Genomic DNA, 25,481 nt, shown 5'->3' on the forward strand with positions numbered 1-25,481 from the left:
GTGTGATATTCCTGACTCATAGTGTGATAATGCTGACTCATAGTGTGAAAATCCTGACTCAAAGTGTGATAATCCTGACTAAACGTGTGATAATGCTGACTCATAGTGCGATAATCCTTACTCATAGTGTGATAATCCCGACTCATAGTGTGATAATCCTAATCCTGATTCATAGTGTGATAATGCTGACTCATAGTGTGATAATCCTGACTCATAGTGTGATAAATCTGACTCATAATCCTGACTCATAGTGTGATAATTCTGACTCGTAGTGTGATAATGATGACTCGTAGTGTGATAATCCTGACTCATAGTGTGATAATCCTGACTCATAATGTGATAATCCTGACTCATAGTGTGATAATCCTGATTCATAATCCTGACTCATAGTGTGATAATCCTGACTCATAATGTGATAATCGTGACTCATAGTGTGATAATCCTGATTCATAATCCTGACTCATAGTGTGATAATCCTGATTCATAATCCTGACTCATAGTGTGATAATTCTGACTCGTAGTGTGATAATGATGACTCGTAGTGTGATAATCCTGACTCATAGTGTGATAATCCTGACGCATATTGTGATAATGATGACCCATAGTGTGATAATTCTGACTAAAAGTGTTATAATCGTGACTCATAGTATGATAATTCTGACTCCTAATGTGATAATGATGACTCATAGTGTGATAATCCTGACTCATAGTGTGATAATCCTTACTCATAATGTGATAATCCTGACTAAACGTGTGATAATGCTGACTCATAGTGCGATAATCCTTACTCGTAGTGTGATAATCCCGACTCATAGTGTGATAATCCTAATCCTGATTCATAGTGTGATAATGCTGACTCATAGTGTGATAATCCTGACTCATAATGTGATAATCCTGACCCACAGTGTGAAATTGCTGACTCATAGTGTGATAATCCTGACTCATAATGTGATAATCCTGACTAAACGTGTGATAATGCTGACTCATAGTGCGATAATCCTTACTCGTAGTGTGATAATCCCGACTCATAGTGTGATAATCCTGACCAATAGTGTGATAATCCTTACTCATAGTGTGATAATCCTGACTAAACGTGTGATAAACCTGACTCATAGTATGATAACCCTGACTCAAAGTGTCATAATGCTGACTCACAGTGTGATAATGCTGACTTAACGTGTGATAATGCTGACCGATAGTGTGATAATCCTGACCCATAATGTGATAATGCTGACTCAAAGTGTGATAATGCTGACTTAACGTGTGCTAATGCTGACTCATAGTGGGATAATCCTGACTCATAGTGTGATAATCATGACTAAACGTGTGATAATCCTGACTCATAGTGTGATAATCCTGACTCATAGTATGATAATCCTGACTCAAAGTTTGATTATCCTGACTCAAAGTGTGATAATCCTGATTAAATGTCTGATGATCCTGACTCATAGTGAGATGATCTTTACCCTTTATGTGATAATCCTGACTAAACGTGTGATAATGCTGACTCATAGTGCGATAATCCTTACTCATAGTGTGATAATCCTGACTCATAGTGTGATAATCCTGATCAATAGTGTGATAATCCTGACTCATAGTGTGATAATCCTGACTAAACTTGTGATAAGCCTGACTCATAGTGTGATAACCCTGTCTCAAAGTGTCATAATGCTGACTCACAGTGTGATAATGCTGACTTAACGTGTGATAATGCTGACCCATAGCGTGATAATGCTGACTAAACGTGTGCTAATGCTGACTCATAGTGTGATAATCCTGACTCATAGTGTGATAATCATGACCCATAGTGTGATAAGCCTGAGTTATAGTGTGATAAGCCTGACCCATAATGCAGCACGCCATCGGTCCTGCACTTAATTTTAACGACTCTTTTTCATTGTCGGTAGGGGATATTGAAGTAGACTCCTTCCGTCCATTTTACAGGTTTAGAAGAATTGCGAAGTCAATATCTTATAAATTAGTGATGCTACATGGATTGAATTCGTATCAATTATGTAGCTGGGGTTGCTCTACTGAATGCAGGTTGTAGATGCTGTATTTGACCTACTTTTCACGCTTCAATAACTTAGAAGTTCGCAGGTTAAGAAGACTTTTTCAATAATAATCAGATCCAACTCATGCCCTCGATGGAACACTCAATTGGCTGTTAACTATACATATCCCGTGAACTCGCATGTTTTCCTGTTCAGCACACAGATCATCGTGTTATTTGGGACAGTCTGTAAACTTGTTTAAACCTCAGTTCTAGTACCGAATATCGGTATATTTTAAATCCTTCCTCCTTATCTCGCTCCTTCCATTCTAATAAGAGTTTTTTTCATTGATCCGATCTCAGCATCAAAGAGAGAGTACACATGCACTTACAGTGAGTTTTATGCTTCTATGTTCTGACGCGAGTTTGTTATTCCATTGGTCCAATTTGTTAGTTTACCGAAGTTCGAGGCAGGATGAATGAGTTTACATGTGATATCTGATTGCTACAAATGTGTATTGATTCCGAACAGGTTTGGACAAAATATTGGAAACGCCATTTCCTTTCGGTAGTGTCCCGCTTTCCGCAGACAACTCTTCAGAATTTGTCGCTCTGCCGTCAGAATAGGTGACTAACGTCATAATCTGTGACTTTGCTAAACAGGGATGACGACACTCTAGTTAGTCCAAACATGAGTAGACACGTAAACCAGTGGGGTTATGTAAGAATTTGTCGCGTTCTCACTGTTCCACGATGACTCCCCACAGACCTACCATATCTGCGTCATTAGGGCGTCGCTGCACCAGCTATTTTTACACAAGGACTACTTCATGCACACGCGGCTTTGTATCCCCCGAGGGAGGTTGGACATTTGACGCCCTTTATGCCTACCGGAAGTCGTTCAGACGGATCATCTGTACATACCGCAGATGTATAGTGGTGAGCATGCAACTCTGTAGTTCCCATCGAATTAAAATACGTGATTGGTATCCTTTTAAGGTTTAAAGCAGTCGTGTAATTTAGACATACATGTACACACATATTCCATGATGATGCAAATAAAGCCGTTTATGAAATATTCATAATTTTACTTGTGTTTCTGATTGGTTTGTAAATTGTTAAATATGCTTGACTACATGTTCCACACTTGGGCGCCACCTACCATGGATCGTCCAGATTTGCGGCTCACATATATGCTTTGTAATCTGCAGATGTGTCTACATGTATTAAAACAATTACGTAACACAGGGACAATAATAGAGAGAAGAATGATGTATTTACTTAAATTCAACCTAATGCCTTTCTAGATTATTGGAAAATCATAAGACATTACCATCACCTAATAATGGTGGTAAAAACACCACAAAAATCTCTTAGATGAGTAGTGTTGTATTGGTTTACTGTGATTGTGTTCTAGGGTAGTCCCCAGGTACATTCCAGTGAATGTTAAGCTTGACAAGTGCATGCTATTTGGAAACCATCACAGGAATCCCACTTTCTGACACCGTCACTTGACATGAATCCCACTTTCTGACATCGTCACGGGAATCCCACTGTCTGCACGGGAATCCCACTCTCTGACACTGTCACGAGAATCCCACTGTCTGCACGGGAATCCCACTATCTGACACCGTCACAGGAGAATCCCACTTTCTGACACTGTCACGGGAATCCCACTCTCCGACATCGTAACGGGAATCCCACTATCTGCACGGGAATCCCACTCCTTGACACCGTCACACTGATACTGTGACAGAAATCTCTGACACGTTCACTTTCAAACATCTATCTAATTAAAGAGTATTTCCGAATGCGTACGAACTCTTTGAACCTTTTAAGTAATACAGTAGTGTTGGTACATTTATATGCAATCTATCTTTAGCAGGCATGTAAAGTTCACCTGGCAATCGACTCTTGTGTGAGTGAACAATCAGGTTATATCTGTATTACAATATGTAGACGTTTTGAAACAGTAAACATGGATGCACTTACATGTAACAGTGATTTGCGTTGATATATTTTCAGACGAGCCCGTAACATCTTTTTTAAAGTTGAACAGTGATGTTTCCTGATAATTGTTTCAGACGAGTCTTGAAAATATTTTTATAAATTTGATGAGTCCCATCGTTTGAGATAGGATTGGTTCTTCACGAGTTAGTGAATATCACAGAGGAAGCATGGTTATGGTACTCAAATATCTGAGTCCCAAAATTAGCTTAATCTAAATAATGAAAATCATTGAAAACTCGAAATTGGTGATCAAGAATAAGAAAAAATATGTTTAGAATTTCTTTCTTTCTTACGCCAAGATATAAAACGTCAGCGTATCTACTGGTAAAGAGACCAATAGGCGCAATACAGTAATAGTGTAATACAACATGCCGATAATATCACCAAGATTCCCGACTGACATAAATATCATTTTACATGTACGGAATTTCTAGGAAAATCTCGTCCCGGGGCAGACGGCGTGAGAAGTGTGTTCCCCCCGGACTGACCTACAGAGGCGCCAGACCTGATAACGCTCAGTATTGAAGAGGATATGACAGTTACTTCAGTGTTCTCCAATAGATAACATCGGCAACGTCTATCGCGCCCCTAAACAGAACCTTCCGCACCACACAACCAGTACAAAACGTCCACGTCTATCGCGCCCCTAAACAGAACCTTCCGCAACACACAACCATGCAGTATAAAATGTCCACGCCAATCGCGCCCCTAAACAGAACCTTCCGCAACACACAACCATACAGTATAAAACTTCCACGTCCATCGCGCCCCTAAACAGAACCTTCCGCAACACACAACCATGCAGTATAAAACGTCCACGTCTATCGCGCCCATAAACAGAACCTTCCACAACACACAACCATGCAGTATAAAACGTCCAGGTCTATCGCGCCCCTAAACAGAACCTTCCACAACACACAACCATGCAGTATAAAATGTCCACGCCAATCGCGCCCCTAACCAGAACCTTCCGCAACACACAACCATGCAGTATAAAACGTCCACGCCAATCGCGCCCCTAAACAGAACCTTCCGCAACACACAACCATGCAGTATAAAACGTCCAGGTATATCGCGCCCCTAAACAGAACCTTCCACAACACACAGTCATGCAGTATAAAACGTCCAGGTATATCGCGCCCCTAAACAGAACGTTCAGCAGCACCACAACCAGTTCAAAATGTATACCATATATAACTTAAAGTCACTGACGATGCCGACATATTGACAGATAGAACACCTCGATAAGAAAGAGACCTGATTATTTGTTACACGGAGTTTTTTTTTATCTATCCTGATGTCTGATGAGTCCAAAGGTATTCGTCGGGCAAGGTGAGCTAAAAACTGAAATTTACCATTTCAATATGCGATACAAAAAGTAGTTCTCTTTCGCGGAAGCATAACTGTCCAAATACCTCATCACCAACTGTCCAACAACCAGCTTCTGATCATTTTACTGAAGTCAAAACATTTATCGATTTTTTTCACAGAGGTCATCTTTGGAGAGCACCAAGTTTATTTTTACAGAGGTCATCACGTTTAACTGTCCTCCCTGTATACATTTGACTCTAGGAATGACAAAACAGAACGACGATATGAGCAACAGGCTTACCTTTGAATATTCCAAATATCGAAAGCAAAAAGTAATAACAAGGGCGATAACTACTTTTATAGCGGAATTCTAGGCAGAGCGACACTAACATGTACTGCCTATACGGGGTCACCACGTTTGTCTGTCGCCTATTCACCGCGGGCGTCAGTCCTCGTTTTATGACTCAAGATCATCGTTTATAGCTGGGAAATCTTTATGGTTTGAAAACAGACCCTGGCACATGTAAATGATGTAACAGGTTTGCTATTGTGTACGTGCCTGTGTGCTAATCGTGCCTACAGCGACTGTACATACATGTATACACAGGTCCATAGAGTGTAAAATTAATCGCTTACTATTAATCGGCCATATTGGGGAAGAAGAAATAGCAACCAGTCATTGTCATAGTATAAACAAATAAAATAATCATACTTAAAGTAAAATATTTCGTTAAAGAGGTATGTCACACGGTCTTTTTTTCAAACTCAACGTGACAAAGATCTAATAACTCAACCCATGTTCTTTTTCGGCAATGCTTCTCTTAACACCCTCATAGCAAACTTTGTTTACCAGAACATATGACTCTCTTTATCAAACTTCACTAACAACGACTTACCATAGATTGCTGTTTCTGAACATGAATTATCAGAGGCTTATCGTCCTGAACCGATTTAACATAAACTACTTTTTTCTGAACAGTAAATAAAATAATGTTGTTATTAAACATATTTCATCAAGAACTGCTAATAAACACGGTCACGCTCAGTATTGAGGGTTTTTGTTTCTTAAAACGATTTGCCATAAATTGCTGTTGTCTGAAATTGGTGGGACCATGACTGCTGGTTCTTAAATTGGTGAACCATGACAGCTGTTTCTGAAATTGGTGAACCATGACAGCTGTTTCTGAAGTTGGTGAACAATGACTGTTGTTTCTAAAATTGGTGTACCTTGACTGTTGTTTTTGAAAATGGTGTATCATGATTGTTGTGTCTTAAATTATTGAACCATGACTGCTGTTTCTTAAATTTTTCTGAAATTGGTGACTTATGACTGATGTTTTTGTTATCTAATATAACATGGACTGCTGTTTCTGAACACAATTTACCATAAAAACTGCTCGATCTGCTAATGAAGGACACTATATCTGCGCACTTATATAGTTTTTATATAAAATTTCATTTTTCTGACATCTTTTGCTATATTCAGTTGAACTAAAAGCATTCCAAATATTGAGTAATTCGCCGAGGCGATAAGTGTGTCATCTAAAACAAAGGCCAAGCAGGTAGTTGTTGAGGTGCCTGAACACGTACAGGAGGCCTGAACACGTACAGCAGGCCAAAACACGTACAGGAGGCCAAAACACGTACAGGAGGTACAGGAGGCCAAAACACGTACAGGAGGCCAAAACACGACTGTAATTATAATGTAATGGAGGAAGAGATTGTAAAAATTGCGAACACCGAGGAAACACGCACACCATAAATTCAGCATATAACTCCGGATTTCCCGGCTACAGTCTTTTGTCGCACACGTGAACCAATTAAATGACATCCAAAATTTCAACGGTGACCCTGAATTCAATTTTACATGTGGCTGGCGCGGATTTCACTGGATAGAATCTCACAAAGATTGTCGTTTTTTACTCCACCATTCTAACTAGATCGTGCTGGTGGCGGTTGTTCTGCACACATTGCCTGCTAGGAAGCCCGGAGACAGGCAATAGAAAGTTTCTATGCGGCTTTTTTTTTTTTTTTATCTCGCGTTAAATCGCATTAAAAAAGAATGTTGATCAGAGGATTATACTTACGTTACACAATACATGAGACATCGATAATCAACACGGATCTCGCGAACATCGTTTTTAAAATTCACATTTGATTTCAAAAGAGACGTTAAAACCCTGTCTCTACGAGTAACGTAGTCGTAATGACGTAAAACTACTAAGTTGAGCGTAACTGAAATGATCTGCCGAGTCACCACTGTTGTTCGATCTCCCACTGTAGTGCAATCTCAATCAAACACACACAACCGACCTCTACACACACAATAAACAGACTCATACACACAGTAATATACAACAGACACAACAGTCCTGTACACACACAATAAACAGACTCATAGACACACTAATATACAACCGACCTATACACACACAATAAACAGACTCAGACACACAATAATATACACCAGACACAACAGACCTATACACACACAAGAAACAGACTCATACACACAGTAATATAGAACAGACACAACCGACCTATAATAACACAATAAACAGACTCATAAACACACTAATATCCAACCGACCTATACACACACAATAAACAGACTCATACTCACAGTAATATACAACAGACACAACCGACCTGTACACACACAATAAACAGACTCATAAACACACTAATATACAACCGGCCTATACACACACAATAAACAGACTCACAAACACACTAATATACAACCGACCTATACACACACAATAAACAGACTCATACACACAGTAATATACAACAGACACAACCGACCTATAATAACACAATAAACAGACTCATAAACACACTAATATACAACCGACCTATACACACACAATAAACGGACTCATACACACAATAATATACAACAGACACAACATACCTATACACACACAATAAACAGACTCATAAACACACTAATATACAACCGACCTATACACACACAATAAACAGACTCATAAACACACTAATATACAACCGACCTACACACACACAATAAACAGACTCATAAACACACTAATATACAACCGGCCTATACACACACAATAAACAGACTCATAAACACACTAATATACAACCGACCTATACACACACAATAAACAGACTCATACACACAGTAATATACAACAGACACAACAGACTTATACACACACAATAATCAGACTCACACACACAGTAATATACAACAGACACAACCGACCTATAATAACACAATAAACAGACTCATACACACAGTAATATACAACAGACACAACACACTTATACACACACAATAATCAGACTCACACAAACAGTAATATACAACAGACACAACCGACCTATAGACACACAATAAACAGACTCATACACACATTTTAATACAACGGACACAACCGACATATACACACACAATAAACAGACTCATACACACAGTAATATACAACAGACACAACCGACCTATACACACACAATATTAGGAATAATACACAAAAGACCAATATACATGCATTACTACACAACAAACCCATACACACAAATTGATACACAACATAGCAAAACCCATACACTTAAATCAATGTGCAACGGGGTCCAAATCTACATTAACGTACAACGGGGCCCAAACAAATCCAATATGCGAGTAAGTCTAAATTTGCTAGATTTAGTAAATTCCTAGGTAGCAATATCGACTTTCACAAATATTGTGGATCGGTTTTGTGCACCAGTACACTTACTATGGGGGAGTTACATTACACTTTGTAACAACAGAAAGGTTCGACACGGCACACCTTTGTCAGTGGTAGTTATTGTGTCAAAGTTGGCTGATTTCGACAAAAACAACGTTGTTTAGATTCCTTTGATAAAGTTGTGCTTAAACTGCGCTTTAAATGAGGACAGCCATATTTCCCGCCTTAACCACCTTTCATAAAGCAATTCTAAAGATAATCATCTGTCAGGGAGATCGTTATCTTTTAACGGCCTAAATTAAGCGACTAACAGAAGCTTTTTTTTATGTACATATAAGGCATTTATATGGCAAGAGCGCCAGATCACTGCTATTAAACACATATCAGGTACCGTCTATTGTACCACACTTAGATCGAGGAGTTACGCTGGCTGGGCCTGACCCTTACCCCCACCCCTACCCCCACCCGACAAAATCTTGGATCTGCACCTGGATCAACTTTTAACAAAAAAGCAGCCACTACACACTTAAAGATCAACTGGTTACACAAAATTCTGATATCATCCACCTTACACTTGATAAGAATCAACAAGCTAGATCCAGAACAAAAAACTCAAATATAATATGTTGTCCTATCATCTAGTCATATACCTATTAACTTTAAATAGAACAATTTTATATTAAACTAGAGCACTCGTATCACCTCTTTTCCAAGGCGGTAAAGGCACTCGTAACACCTCTAATTTAACGCACTCTTAAAACAAGGCAAGGAAATTGTAACCTACCGCATAAGAGAGGAAATCTTAATTTATAAATGCCAACAATGCAAGTTATTTTTACATAATCAATGCGATGATTACCACACATGATTACAAATTTAAAAAAATTGAGAATGAGTGGGTTCCTGATTGACAATAAGTTTGGTGAGTTCGGTGTCAATATTTTCCACCAGACAGTAGGTATTTCTACGGGGAGAATGTGTTTCTCTTTGGGCCGATTCATTTATTTATTGATGAGCTTATTAGGTTTGTAAACAATTCCTTACCCGGTCCTTCGATTTCACATGCATATATATCAACGGTGTGTTCTCTTTAAATGACAAGGAATGTATTAACCGCATTGATCATATATACATTTTGAGTTTAAAATCAGGGAAATTACATATGCTTTTACTTCAGCCCCTTACCTATACAATATGACTACATGTAACAGCGAAGGTTAATTACTACGCTGTACGATAAGCGGGGAGATTTCGACTTTCTGATCGTGAATATTCCCTTTCTTGACAGTAACATCCATCATTCTTCTACCTATGGTATTTACAGGTAGTTGATTCGGTACTCAAGAGATTGCTCCGAATATCATGACTTCCTTGATAGATGTCATCAGCTGACGGACAAACTTACAACATAGGGTTTCCGTGATAGATGTCAACAGCTGACGGACAAACTTACAACACAGGGTTTCCGTGATAGATGTCAACAGCTGACGGACAAACTTACAACACAGGGTTTCCGAAGATGCAGGTTGATGGAAACTATGGACAAGTTTTATGACCGCCATCATGATCTCATAGGGAAATATATGATTATTTGGTGTGATATGAATGATTTTTTGAAAAAAAGTTCATTAGTTTGCCTTTAGCTTTGGTTATCACTGACAGAGTGCTGAATCTGAGAACATGGCATTTCATGGATTTGACCTGAATTTACATGGCGAGTGTCGTCGATGAAGTAGGATACGCTCTCCCTCCCGAAACGCATGGGCTTATCATACTTGTACTTTTTTAATAGTATCCACCTGAAAAACCTCCGGTCACTGAAAATGGACCAGCATGAAACACAATGAACTGATATCTGACTAAATCAAAACGAAATCAAAGTACATACTACAGCAGAGTACTAAATCTAATTTTAAACTGGCACTTCAGGTAAACACTATGCTAAAGCGAAACAGACTCCCTTAAATAAATACTATTGATCAATATGATACTGAAATATATAATTACAAATGTGTCAGAGAAGGACAGAATTGATGTACGTCGTTTAATTAAAACTGCGGTAAAATCTTTGGCACATATCCAGCTCGGTTTCATTTTGATTCTGGAATATCGATATAATTGAGCACAAGTATATCAGGAGTTTTGTCGTGAGAATGCTGTTCACATTGCTTGGAGTTAGAGAATGATACAACATCCAACCATCAGACACCTCGAACACTAAACAGATACAACATATAACCAACAGACACCTTGAACACTAAACAGATACAACATAAAACCAACAGATACCTCGAACACTAAACAGATACAACATATAACCAACAGATACCTAGAACACTAAACAGATACAACATATAACCAACAGACACCTCGAACACTAAACAGATACAACATAAAACCAACAGACACCTCGAACGCTAAACAGATACAACACACAACCAACAGACACCTCGAACACTAAACAGATACAACATACAACCAACAAATACCTCGAACACTAAACAGATACAACATACAACTAACAGACACCTCGAACACTAAACAGATACAACATACAACCAACAGATACCTCGAACACTAAACAGATACAACATACAACCAACAGATACCTCGAACACTAAACAGATACAACATACAACCAACAGATACCTCGAACACTAAACAGATACAACATACAACCAACAGATACCTCGAACACTAAACAGATACAACATACAACCAACAGATACCTCGAACACTAAACAGATACAACATACAACCAACAGATACCTCGAACACTAAACAGATACAACATACAACCAACAGATACCTCGAACACTAAACAGATACAACATACAACCAACAGATACCTCGAACACTAAACAGATACAACATACAACCAACAGATACCTCGAACACTAAACAGATACAACATACAACCAACAGATACCTCGAACACTAAACAGATACAACATACAACCAACAGATACCTCGAACACTAAACAGATACAACATACAACCAACAGATACCTCGAACACTAAACAGATACAACATACAACCAACAGATACCTCGAACACTAAACAGATACAACATACAACCAACAGATACCTCGAACACTAAACAGATACAACATACAACCAACAGATACCTCGAACACTAAACAGATACAACATACAACCAACAGATACCTCGAACACTAAACAGATACAACATACAACCAACAGATACCTCGAACACTAAACAGATACAACATACAACCAACAGATATCTCGAACACTAAACAGATACAACATACAACCAACAGATATCTCGAACACTAAACAGATACAACATACAACCAACAGATATCTCGAACACTAAACAGATACAACATACAACCAACAGATATCTCGAACACTAAACAGATACAACATACAACCAACAGATATCTCGAACACTAAACAGATACAACATACAACCAACAGATATCTCGAACACTAAACAGATACAACATACAACCAACAGATATCTCGAACACTAAACAGATACAACATACAACCAACAGATATCTCGAACACTAAACAGATACAACATACAACCAACAGATATCTCGAACACTAAACAGATACAACATACAACCAACAGATATCTCGAACACTAAACAGATACAACATACAACCAACAGATATCTCGAACACTAAACAGATACAACATACAACCAACAGAGACCTCGAACACTAAACAGATACAACATACAACCACCAGATACCTAGAACACTAAACAGACACCTCGAACAATAAACAGAGACCTTACCCATACTGTAAAATACTCAGGATAGCTCTTAGTTGAATTACATTAGACCCTGCTATTTAAGTCCGTATTATACAATCACGTATTGTTCTCACAAAACAAGACCTTTAAAACCCGATACAATATGTAAGTGTTACTATGAAAGAAAAAAACTCTGGATATTCTTAACGAATCACAAGTTAGGAATCGGGGAAAATTAGGGCTGATGGTCAAATTGATATTTATTTCGCCTCACACATCAAATAGAGCGTTGTAAAATATATGGTAATCAAACCTGTTTCGAGTCAAAACAAGTACATGTATGCACTAAATGTAAAAAGCAATATCTAAGCTCTGTTAAACAGTAGTAGCTTTGCTCGATTAAAGTGTCTTGGTTCTTTTGCATTTTGGGTACGAGTTACGTCATTTTACAGTATACGTCCATGACGATGACGGTCACTGGTGATGAGGCTATCAAGGGTCACGTGACTGAAATGTCGTATAGTACATGTGATCTCTGGTGATGTACTAAATCTATTATGACCCTTTCCCTCGGGAACTGTTCTCTTATAGTGTTGCCATAATAGAATAATAGACAAATATAACGAGGGGTGATTACTACAAGTATACAAACAACTATAACGAGGGGTGATTACTACAAGTATACAGACAACTATAACGAGGGGTGATTACTACAAGTATATAGACAACTATACCGAGGGGTGATTGCTACAAGTATATAGACAACTATACCGAGGGGTGATTGCTACAAGTTATAGACAACTATAACGAGGGGGGACTACTACAAGTATATTGACAACTATAACGAGGGGTGATTACTACTAGTATATAGACAACTATAACGAGGGGTGACTACTACAAGTATATTGACAACTATAACGAGGGGTGATTACTACTAGTATATAGACAACTATAGCGAGGGGTGACTACTACAAGTATATAGACAACTATAACGAGGGATGATTACTACAAGTATATAGACATCTATAACGAGGGGTGATTACTACAAGTATATCGAGGGGTGATTGCTACAAGTATATTGACAACTATCAGGAGGGGTGATTACTACAAGTATATAAACCACTATAACGAGGGGTGATTACTACTAGTATATCGACAACTATAACGAGGGGTGATTACTACAAGTTTATAGACAACTATAACGAGGGGGGATTACTACAAGTGTATAGACACCTATAACGAGGGGTGATTACTACAAGTATATAAACCACTATAACGAGGGGTGATTACTACTAGTATATATACAACTATAACGAGTGGTGATTACTACAAGTATATATACAACTATAACGAGTGGTGATTACTACAAGGATATAGACAACTATAACGAGGGGGTGATTACTACAAGTATATAGACACCTATAAGGAGGGGTGATTACTACTAGTATATATACAACTATAACGAGTGGTGATTACTACAAGTATATATACAACTATAACGAGTGGTGATTACTACAAGGATATAGACAACTATAACGAGGGGTGACTTCTACAAGTATATTGACAACTATAACGAGGGGGGATTGCTACAAGTATATAGACAACTATCAGGAGGGGTGATTACTACAAGTATATAAACCACTATAACGAGGGGTGATTACTACTAGTATATCGACAACTATAACGAGGGGTGATTACTACAAGTTTATAGACAACTATAAGGAGGGGGGATTACTACTAGTATATAAACAACTAAAACGAGGGGTGATTACTACAAGTGTATAGACAGGAGTGATTACTACAAGTATATAGACACCTATAAGGAGGGGTGATTACTACTAGTATTTAAACAACTATAACGAGTGGTGATTACTACAAGGATATAGACAACTATAACGAGGGGCGATTACTACAAGTATATAGACAACTATAAGGAGGAGTGATTACTACAAGTATATAGACACCTATAAGGAGGGGTGATTACTACTAGTATATAACCAACTATAACGAGTGGTGATTACTACAAGTATATATACAACTATAACGAGTGGTGATTACTACAAGGATATAGACAACTATAACGAGGGGCGATTACTACAAGTATATAGACAACTATAAGGAGGGGGGATTACTACTAGTATATAGACAACTATAACGAGGGATGATTACTAAAAGTTTATAGACAACTATAAGGAGGGGTGATTACTACTAGTATATAAACAACTATAACGAGTGGTGATTACTACAAGTATATAGACAACTATAACGAGGGGTGATTGCTACAAGTATATAGACAACTATAACGAGGGGTGATTACTACAAGTATATAGACAACTATAACGAGGGATGATTGCTACAAGTTTATAGACAACTATAAGGAGGGGTGATTACTACAAGTATATAGACAAGTATAAGGAGGAGTGATTGCTACAAGTATATAGACAACTATAACGAGGGGTGATTACTACAAGTATATAAACAACTATAACGAGGGGTGATTACTACAAGTGTATAGACACCTATAACGAGGGGTGATTACTACTAGTATATAGACAACTATAACGAGGAGTGATTACTACAAGTTTATAGACAACTATAACGAGGGGTGATTGCTACAAGTATATAGACAACTATAAGGAGGGGTGATTACTACAAGTATATAGACAACTATAACGACGGGTGATTACTACAAGTATAATGACAACTATAACGAGGAATGATTGCTACAAGTATATAGACAACTATAACGAGGGGTGATTGCTACAAGTTATAGACAACTATAACGAAGGGTGATTACTTCAAGTATATAGACAACTATAACGAGGGGTGATTACTACATAGACATGCAGTGAAGTCATTAAAATTCGAACCAGTTAGTGAGGAAGTAGCTCATTACTTCGTGTCATAATTGAAGACCATTTTTTTCTGCAAAAACAACTTAACACTGTAAAACCAGTTTAGCTTTCATGTCTTGTAAGGAGTTAAATTACACCGCACAGTCGTGTCCAATGTTTAACCTGGAAGTTTAAAACTAGTGCGTGATCTGTGGTTCACTAAATGTCAAACTGATCTCCTTCACTCGTACATTCCACAGACGATAACTTATAATTTACATACGGTCGATATCGCCTGAGGTACATAAACTGTGTATCTACACTGCTGTACCAATAACCAATTCACACCATCACTATATAATCAGTGTATCTCTACATATGAATATGCTTACACCATACAAAATAGTTCGTGAGAGACACGTTTATTTACAGGTTTCAGTGTAGATTAAAGTAATCTATGCATTCTCCACAGAAATGTTTACATTGTTGATACTGCACGCGCTATAGATGAGAGCTTTCAGATAAACTCTTAGGTAAAACAAAGTCTACGTAAATCGTGTTCTCTTTCCCAGGAAATATACTATTTTAACTTTACGAGGCTGTTTCGAGCGACATTGGAATATAATCGAATACGTATATATTGTTGGGAGTTTATCCATTTATATAGGAAACAGTGCTAGTCGTCCTATAGGTTAGCGCACTCTCCCCGCTAGGTGTCGTAGTAGTGACACATGTAATTATTGGCTTTGGAGGGGTAAGTGAAATAAGGTGCTATATATGTAAAAGTACCGAGGACTACACTGGAAAGTACAGCAGCTGGATGTACATGTAGTCATGTATACATGTACTATGGTAATGGTTCTGTACGAGGAGTACAGGAAATACTAGTATAAACATCTCGTGACTCGATATTGACGTAACTTACTCCGTTCACTTGTCAATTGTTTGTACAGTTCTCAGAACTAATGAATACAAACAATGTTAAAATTTTAAGAAAATTTATGCAAATTTATCAAACTTTTATTTCAAATATTACATTTGATATTGTATACTGTTGTAAACATGTTTTCTCTGTATATTTATGATTTTGTAAAGAGAAATGAAGTTGAAAATTGAAGAAATGACAAATGTCTGTACGTATAACGCGTTTACCGATCGTATATTGCAGGCGAGAAAAAATCGTAATTGAATCAATTAACGAAGCCGACAGGCCCGAGTCGACTACTTTTCACTATTTCTGCCCGTAAGCAGTATGACTTATAATTTACCACGTTATGTAAATGACACTATTTTCAGTGCCTTTTCCATAAAAAAATTCAGTGTTTCCGTGTATTTTAAATTATTAGGTATAAAATCCAACACTTGTATCTCGTGTACCATGCTATACATGACTGTCCTTAAAAAAGTACGCTAAGTACACCAGGTTGAAAATCTATAGCCCTCTCTATAAAATGGGATTGCATGCATGTACTTATAGCGAATAGATGCGAGCGCATGCATTATTGTATCACGTGCAAGGCCTGTCGTCTGGTAATGCAAACATTTTGACCAATGAAAACCCTCGTTGCATCATAAATTCTCCGACTAAGGGATGTTGTTCTGACACCAAGAAAAACACCTGGGTCTGCCACTGTATAACCTACCAGTATATCATTACCACCACGTAAAGTGTGTGGTTGACTGACCTTTCCACTTACGTACCGTAAGTTTGTTGCTTGACTGACCCTGTTTGGCGTATTTATAGCCTTGTGAACTCTGGCGTTCGATAGAAGTAGGTAAATGTATCCCATTGTATCTATAGGTACAGAGGCCGTGCATAGTTATTGTATTGTGTCGGTAAATCTCAGCTGTAATCTCCAAGGTTATAATTAGGGGACAAATAAACACCGAGACATCTTTGTGACCCTACCAGGTATCGATATGTGGCCGTTGATTTCTAAAGGAATTCCCCAGGGTACGTAGGTAGTCCACTAAAACCCTTAACCTCTGGACGGAGATCTAAATATGTGTATACTTCAGTAGTGTAGTGTACGATTGTATTACATGAAGTTCACGCAGGTTGGTAAACATACAAATGAACACACTATGTTGATTTTTACTGGTAAATAGGTAACAGGTATCGACATTAATCCCACATACAGATAGTAAGCAATCCTCGTCACTGGTGTTACTGCTATAGCAGGGAGAGTTCCCCAGCGACCACAAATATATCGGCAGCAAAAGACACTGTTCTGGGACTGGCTTAGCACTGGCATATCAGAGACGCACAGAATAAATAACATCGGTGCTTTTGTATCGAAAACGTCTCTAGTAACATTGACTTTAGGATTAGTTAAATGACAGATTGATAAATTACTGTATTTGAAATCTTAACGGCTCACCGACATCGAAGGTTATGCAGGGTCGATCGGTTAAGGGGGACGACAAATAATGTAGGAGGTTTATGTCGGAAATGTTGTAGGATTACAAAAATACACGGATCATTACAACTGTAAGTGGGGTGCGCTTCCGGTTACAAGAGACCTTTGTTTACATATAGACTATATAACGCGTTTTCATGCTAAGTGACCCCCATTATGTGGGACCTCTGCGCATATAAGTACTGGATTATGACGATTGTATGTTGAGTGACAAACAATCGGTTATAACGTGTCTCGGCCTTTACTTACCTTGTTTAGTCTTTGAATATCGATCACATGTTTCGAAGGCGACTTCCTGGTCCATCTGTCGTCTTCGCTCCCTCTCCTCCTCCTCTAGTAGCCGTCTTTGTAAATCCTCGTCACTCTGATACAGCGGATTCTGTTTACACATACTAAAACCCTTACTAAACATGTTTATATTGTCGTCAAACTGTTCCAATCCCTGATCCATCGTGTTTTTTATGAGAATATTCCCTCGCACAACCATCATGTCTTTCTCGGCTGATGAGGCTGAGAGCCTAGGTGGTGATGGCACCCGAGCGGGGAATACCGGTTCCGATTGAAGTTTTTGTGTCGTGATGATCTTGTTTGATTCCGAATATTCGCACATGCCTCCATCCCCATAGTCCATACGAGGAAGCGGCGGCGATGATACGTCTATCCTAGTCCGGTGGATTTTGGGTTCAACCACTGGACCACCGTTCATGTGGACCACATTTTCACTCTTGTACATGTTCTGGTTTTCGTTGACGGTCGCTCTGTTTACGCAACCGCTTATCTCATGAAACCTCGATGAGGAATTCTGAAACGATAATTCCCTCTGTTGCGTCTCGTTAGACGCGTGCGAACGCACAAGTTTATACCGCTTAGAATCTTCTGTGTCTTCATTAATCTTTTCAGTCTTTGTTTTCGTTACTTGCCATTTTGGAGTTTCATACGGCCCCTTCACGAGAGCTACGGATTTGTACACGGGCCTCCCATGCTCAGAAAGTTTCATTTTAGCGTCGTTATCCTCCGTACTGGTTACGATCCGGTCGCTCGACCTCTCAGTGACTTTGGTGGTTGTCACGGGAACCATGGACACCAATGGCACTACCGTGCTGACCGGAAGTACCGGTGTCATATCAAGCTGCACCAACTTCGGCTGTACCGGAGGTAGAATCATGGGAGGGGGAGGCATTACGCAGACGGTAGTTTCCGGTGCGACTGGCGGTAACAGACTGGCATCGGTCTGATACCGGAAGCTTGATGACATAGTCTTACACCCAGAACTATCCATGTTCTTAATTGTTGACGTTTCTTCTGTCTCCATTTTGATATCCTCTTCGGTTGGTTGCCCATCTTTATTGTTCCTGCCATCTGACGTCATTTCGTAAGATTGTTTGATCGTCTTGATTTTGGAGGTGGAGCGAGGCCCTGCCTGGGCCGGCATCTGTGAACCTCCGTTCGCCATGTCGTATTCATATTTGGTGCTCTGTCTGTTAAACGAGCTATCTGCAGAAAACTGATTATTTAAGTCCACAGCCGCACTACCTTTATGAACGACGAGTTGCTTTTCGTTTTCGTCGATCTCCTCGATTTGAACCCCGCTCCGACCTTGGTTATATAGCCCTAACAGAACCTCTTCGGCTGTGGCGTGGTCAATGTTGGTCTGACCAACAGACCTTAGGTTGTGTATTCTATTGTAATCGTTTTCCTGACTTACGTTAGAGGAGCTGTAATAAGCACTTTCCTGAGAATCCTCTGTCAAATCCTCGACCATATATATATTTCCTTTATGATCCCTGACGTAAAACACATCGTTATAATCCGGGAGGGGGGTTCCCCGGCCGGACTCCTCCTCCTCCTCGATAATCTTACGGGTTAAGGTCGTTATGACCAGATTACCACCGTCTAGCTTAGCAACAGATTGCTTGATCTCAGGTAGGATATCGTCGTTGTTATCGCCGTTTAGTTTTGACATGGCCTCGGTCAGTATTGCCAGTGTTTGTTTTGCCTCCTCAGATGTTTCATTCATATTGACGTCGGTTGTCGAGGTTTTTGTTGTTATTTTCTTTCCTCCTGAATATTCTGAAATTTCAGAATAGCTATTGTTCGGACCAGCTGATCTTTCAGGCATGCTGTCTATTCCTTGAGAACAATCCCTGTTATAATCCGATGGTTTTGACGTAGAGGATACACTAGATAGGTCGACGACTGTTGGAGTACGACACTGTTTTGATTCCACCTGTGGCGATGTATTATTCGCTAAGGCCACGTGATCTTCTTCAGGTTTATCCCTTTCGCCCGCAGTCGGACACGCTTCGGTGACTTTATCGTCTGCTCGCGGTTTATCAAAGGTGACATGGGACCTCGTTGGCGTGTTATTAATGGACAATTCTCCATCAGTGCATTTATTTCCAATGGCCACAGGTGAAACGTTGATTCTGGAACAGTATATCCCACCTTTCTGGTGTATTTGTTCATTTTTCTTGTCATTCTTCAAACGACGTTTTACTTTACTCTCTGTTTCACCTGTACTTGCTACAGGTTCGGTATGTAAACCGGTCGTTCTGTCAACGTGGACTAAATTCCTGTCGTTACGCTGTACGTCCACGCCCTTAGTTTGTGTATTGGTGCTATCATCCTCGCGTGATTCCGTGTGTAAATCTATGCACGTGTACATATTTGATTGACGCCATTGTTTGTCAGTATCCCTGAATTCGTTTATGACAGAATACATATTTACCTTTCGACGAGGAACGTGGAATGGCCTGTTATCGTCATCTACATTGCCATTGCTCTCGTCGAATTGTTTGGTTTCAAACGACGTATCACCATATCTTTGGACACTTTCCATTGCTTCTTCATCGTTTTTCTTGTATTCAGATGTATTGTCTGTTTTATTTTCTTTCGATTCTACGTCATCATAATTTAGAGAGTTTCTGCTGAGCCTTAAGATGTTGTCTGTGTAGGAGGGGGTAGTCAGTTTGGAGGGCGGGTCATCAGGTTGTCTGACTCGGAACGTTACGTCGTCTTTACTAGCATAAATATTGCATTCTTCTACAGTATCATCAGAATCGTCGGAGTATTCCTCCAAAACGTTATCGGAAGTATCATTGTCACTTTCCTCGTCGTCTTCATTCAATATACTGCCATTTTTAATGTAGAAGTTTAATTCAGATGTTTCTAAATCAGGACTAAATTCCACAGTTTCACTGTCGTCTGAAATGTTATCGTCACTTTCGTTGTTGGGTTCATTCGTAACAACACATTTTTTAATAAAATCGTCTGGTTTTTGTGATGTTTGTAAGCCCACTTTCATGCCATTCTCATCAGAGTTTGTATTTTTTGCAACAACTTCACCTTTTCCTCCAGGACTAGAATCACCACTGCAATAACGCTCTGTATTTTCCGCCTTACCTTCGTCTGTTTCCGAGAAACTTCCGGGTAAAGTCATTTCCGATGTTGAAGCACCACTAATGCCGCCGCTATTCGACACTGTTGGGAAATCAAAAGTTTGCAAAGTTCTGTATTTTTTTATATCCGATAAAACCGGCATGGTTTGTCGCCTTCTAATTGGTGCAGAAAACATTTGCCTCATGTCTGCAACCATTCCAGGCGGAATTCTCTTCCTCACTGTTTTCGAAGTGTCCTCAAATTTTGAAATCGTAAACGGTAGTCTTGTATGAAACTCTGGTTGGTTCACAATACTCGTATGGCGGACTTCACGATGTCCAGTGTGGTTTTCCCCAGTCCTTTCTGCTTTTAAATTCCTGTGGTCAGCACCAGGTATTGAGGAGTCAGTAACAGCTCGATCTGGACAGCTAGAACGTTTTAAAAATCTCTCTGGATTATGTTGTGCGGGGGCACTGACTTTCACAGTGTCAATGTCTGAATAATCGCCATAATTTAATTCAACCGCATTCTTGGCATTAAGTTGCGCGGTCATAGTATCGCGGCTACAGGGCTGGGAACAATCGGACACATCATGACTAGAGGAGGCAAAGGACTTCCGAAAATCCGCGGGAAACCCAATAGGACGAGACGATCGGGATACTCTAGGAGACGATGTTTTAAGAGGGTATGCCGAATCACACATGTCAGAATTTCGAGACTTTTCACAAACGTTATCTGCGCTACAATGGTCCCTATTGGAATGTTTCTCCGACCTTATGTCGTCAGCTTGTGTTTTGTCTGCGTAATGCTTTGCAGGACGCGACTCTCTAAACGTAAAACTGACTGGTAGTGACGCATTCCGTTCCTTTTCAATAGCGCTAGAACACGGATTAATTGAGCAATTTTGATGAAAAGAACTCTGTTCATTATCAACAGTCGAAGTTTTAGACACGTCAGATTGGCTGTCAAATTCTTGTGAGTGAAGCACAAGTTTTGGTGTTGCCAAATTCGACATCGAAAGCGATTTGGACTTTTGAAATTTAGAAAATGACGATTCTATATCGGAACGCTCTGAACTAGAATTGCACTTTGGAGTGAAGACAGATATGAAGCGTGTTGGTGACGGCAGACTTTTGTACGATGTCACTGTTTTTTGTGATATCGGTGACGTCATGGTACTTGACGTTCGTCGGAGCTTCCGGTCAATGTCCTCGAAACAAGTAACATCAGTGGTGGGGGAGGGGGAACCACAGGACATTGGGAACCCAGAATCTGTCGACAAAGATGACAAAGACGATGATCTATGAGACATCTGTCTGCTGTAGGTAGGGGGAGGCAACCCTGTGTTAGAATCGAGCGCTGACAACGTGCCGCCATGTTGTTTGAAGAGAGAGAATTTTGAGACGAAGTTGCTGCGGACTTTAGACTGTACGTCAGCCAGATCGTCCAGTTCCTCCGTCTCCATTGGCTTGTTGTATCGTCAAATTGGAGCAGTTTGTGTCTGAAATAGAAAACAAAAATCTTTTAATTTCATTGAAAATTGCAAGCACTGGTAATCAAAGCACAGTTAGAAGTATTGTGATCAGTGATGTACCCGCCACATGTGCATTGAGGTGATATATTTGATAACCACATTTAGTTCGTGCAGAAATATTACTGATAGGAAATTAGATTTAAAATCATTTTATTTAGATAAGATGTCTAATTATATGCAACAAAAATCTAGATCATTTTGATAGCTTACATGAAATACATTCTAGTTAAATACTTGTAGCAATAATATTCTGATAATGTTTATCAATGTTGTGCCATTAACAAAATAGTAATATATTGACAATTTTCATGAACACATCGGCCATTTGCATGCACCTTTATTGTACATACATATTGTATGTCGCTCTTTGAAAACATCGGTCGCTAGCTAGCATGGGCAATCGGTATCGTAATTCACTACAAAAAATATGCGAGAACAAATTCTAATATGACACAAGAGCCAATTACCGAATTTAATTGATGTATTAAGGTGAAAGGGTAATTGGTACTTATGGCAAAAGATGAAGCAATAATCAGCAGTACTTAGCAAACAAAATTTCAATAATGTACCTTTAGTTAAGTAGGTTAAACATAAAATCTTCCTAAGGATTGGCTTTTTATCACTAGTCGATGTAAACACTTCAACAGGCAAGTAATTCAATTGTAAACGTTTGGACACGGGCGTTGGCACCTGTGTGTGTGTAATACAAGTAAGTTATAAACAGATGACGAATGCGAAGGCGGTAAATACCGACTGTATACCTCACATCACCAGGTAGCGCACCTGTATAGCCAGGTAAAACTTCATTAGCTTCGATGACAAGACAGATTGCACAGGTTATGTCTGCACAGAAATAAGTGTCCTGGTCACAGGTTATGCAAACGATAACACATGTATGTCTCCACAACAGGCTTCGTTAAACGATCAAATGTTATGCATGTTATTTTGCTTGATTGATCATGAGGCATTACAAACACACCTGTAACACGTTGGGCAGGTGAGAGGCGTACCTGTTCTACCTGGTAATACACATGTTGGTGTGAAATCATGGAGAGAGACATTTTATTGAATTTCTAGTATCATCTACAAAGAGTATCACATACTTAGAGTGTAAATGTTACTATACTATCATAATTTTCAGTTGGAGGTTACATAAGTGTTAATCAATATGGTGAAGGCTAATTTTTTTTTATCATTATTTCAGTTTTTATTGTTTAACTGTGATAGCATAGAGTGTGTGTGTTGTGCTACGTGTAAAGTTTTGTATAACATATGTAGGTTATGTGGAATAGTAGTATACTTGTAAAAGTGAAGGTTGTAGCGTGACAATGTTTTTTCAGTAAAGTATGACTTAATCTGCCGCACATCGACATACTTTCCCAGTTAAGGAATTATTAAGGTAACACTTTCACTTGTTATGTGTATTGTTCTAGACCAGTATTGGTTCTGTTAAAATATGAGGGGATAAATGTAGTATACGTGTTGTGCAAAGTTCCGATTTTCTTGAATTTGAATGTTATGCTTTATTTTCTATTTAATTAGTTTAGTTATATTAATTTATTTACTTTTATATTGTTTGACAATAGCAATTGTGAACTTGTATGAATTGACGATTGTTGTCATTTTGTAAATAATGCATTATTTATTTATTATCATTGTTTCAATGTATGTATTCATTATGTATTATCATTGTTCAATGTATGTATTCATTATGTATTATCATGCTCTTCATTTTGGAGGAAATAAAGATGATATTAACAAGGAGGGCAGTAAGTATCTACCTACTGCAAGAGAGGACCTACCTATCGAGGTAACACGTGCTCTCATGTTATTCCGTCCTGGGGTAACTCAAAATCTACCACTAATGTGAAGTACACTATGGTTCCGTGTCCTGTTGACGTCAGCTCTATGGCAAGCGCTTTAACAATATTAATCCCATGTGTCAGTGTGCTTACTCAATCAACTGTTGGGAAACTATTGATTAAGATTTTCTTTTACTCAAATAACTTGTTAGTTGGTTTGAAGGTGGCATTGCTAATTTCTCCTCAACACTTAGAGAAGTACAAGGCTTAATCAAAGATGAAACGATACCGAATTACACAGTACTACCGGATCCTCAACACCGCAAAGCAGCATCTTAAACAGGTCCAAAGGATAAACTTGACGAAGCGGTAGTGAACGATTATGATAAAGTAGGGCATAGGTATGATATGGCAATACATATTTATTTAAAAACAGTATGGCAGGAACCTTCCTGAAATCTTCATGAATAACTCGCCAAAGACTTCCATAATAATCACATTGACGTTCAGTCATACTACACAGTAGTACATGGGAACGACAATGCTGTAAGGACGGATTGCACTTTGGAGTGAAGACAGATATGAAGCGTGTGTCCGATGCTGACGTATTCGTGTTATCTGCCATCCTGTTATGCACTAACCAACTATCACTCAGTATTGTTCAATGACTTATTTAGTTGGCATCCACAGACAAAATGAATGCCAACTGGAAAGTACAATTACCAAGTGGCACGCGAGCACTTTATATTGACTATGAATGCCTACTAAA

At 38.9% G+C, this 25,481-nt stretch overlaps 1 protein-coding gene across 2 annotated transcripts in view; it reads right to left on the minus strand.

The window, feature by feature from the left end:
* Positions 1-25,481, minus strand: part of LOC110466291 — a 69,173-nt gene that overhangs the window by 15,425 nt on the left and 28,267 nt on the right. For both annotated transcript variants that reach the window (XM_021522708.1, XM_021522701.1), the window contains one exon: positions 18,248-22,877. In XM_021522708.1, the coding sequence (XP_021378383.1) occupies positions 18,248-22,841 (4,594 nt within the window). In that variant the 5' untranslated portion in view covers positions 22,842-22,877. The remainder of the gene's footprint in view (positions 1-18,247; positions 22,878-25,481) is intronic.

The sequence above is a fragment of the Mizuhopecten yessoensis genome, unplaced genomic scaffold, assembly GCF_002113885.1.
Source record: "Mizuhopecten yessoensis strain PY_sf001 unplaced genomic scaffold, ASM211388v2 scaffold1633, whole genome shotgun sequence".
In the NCBI taxonomy this organism is placed as follows: Eukaryota; Metazoa; Mollusca; class Bivalvia; order Pectinida; family Pectinidae; genus Mizuhopecten; species Mizuhopecten yessoensis.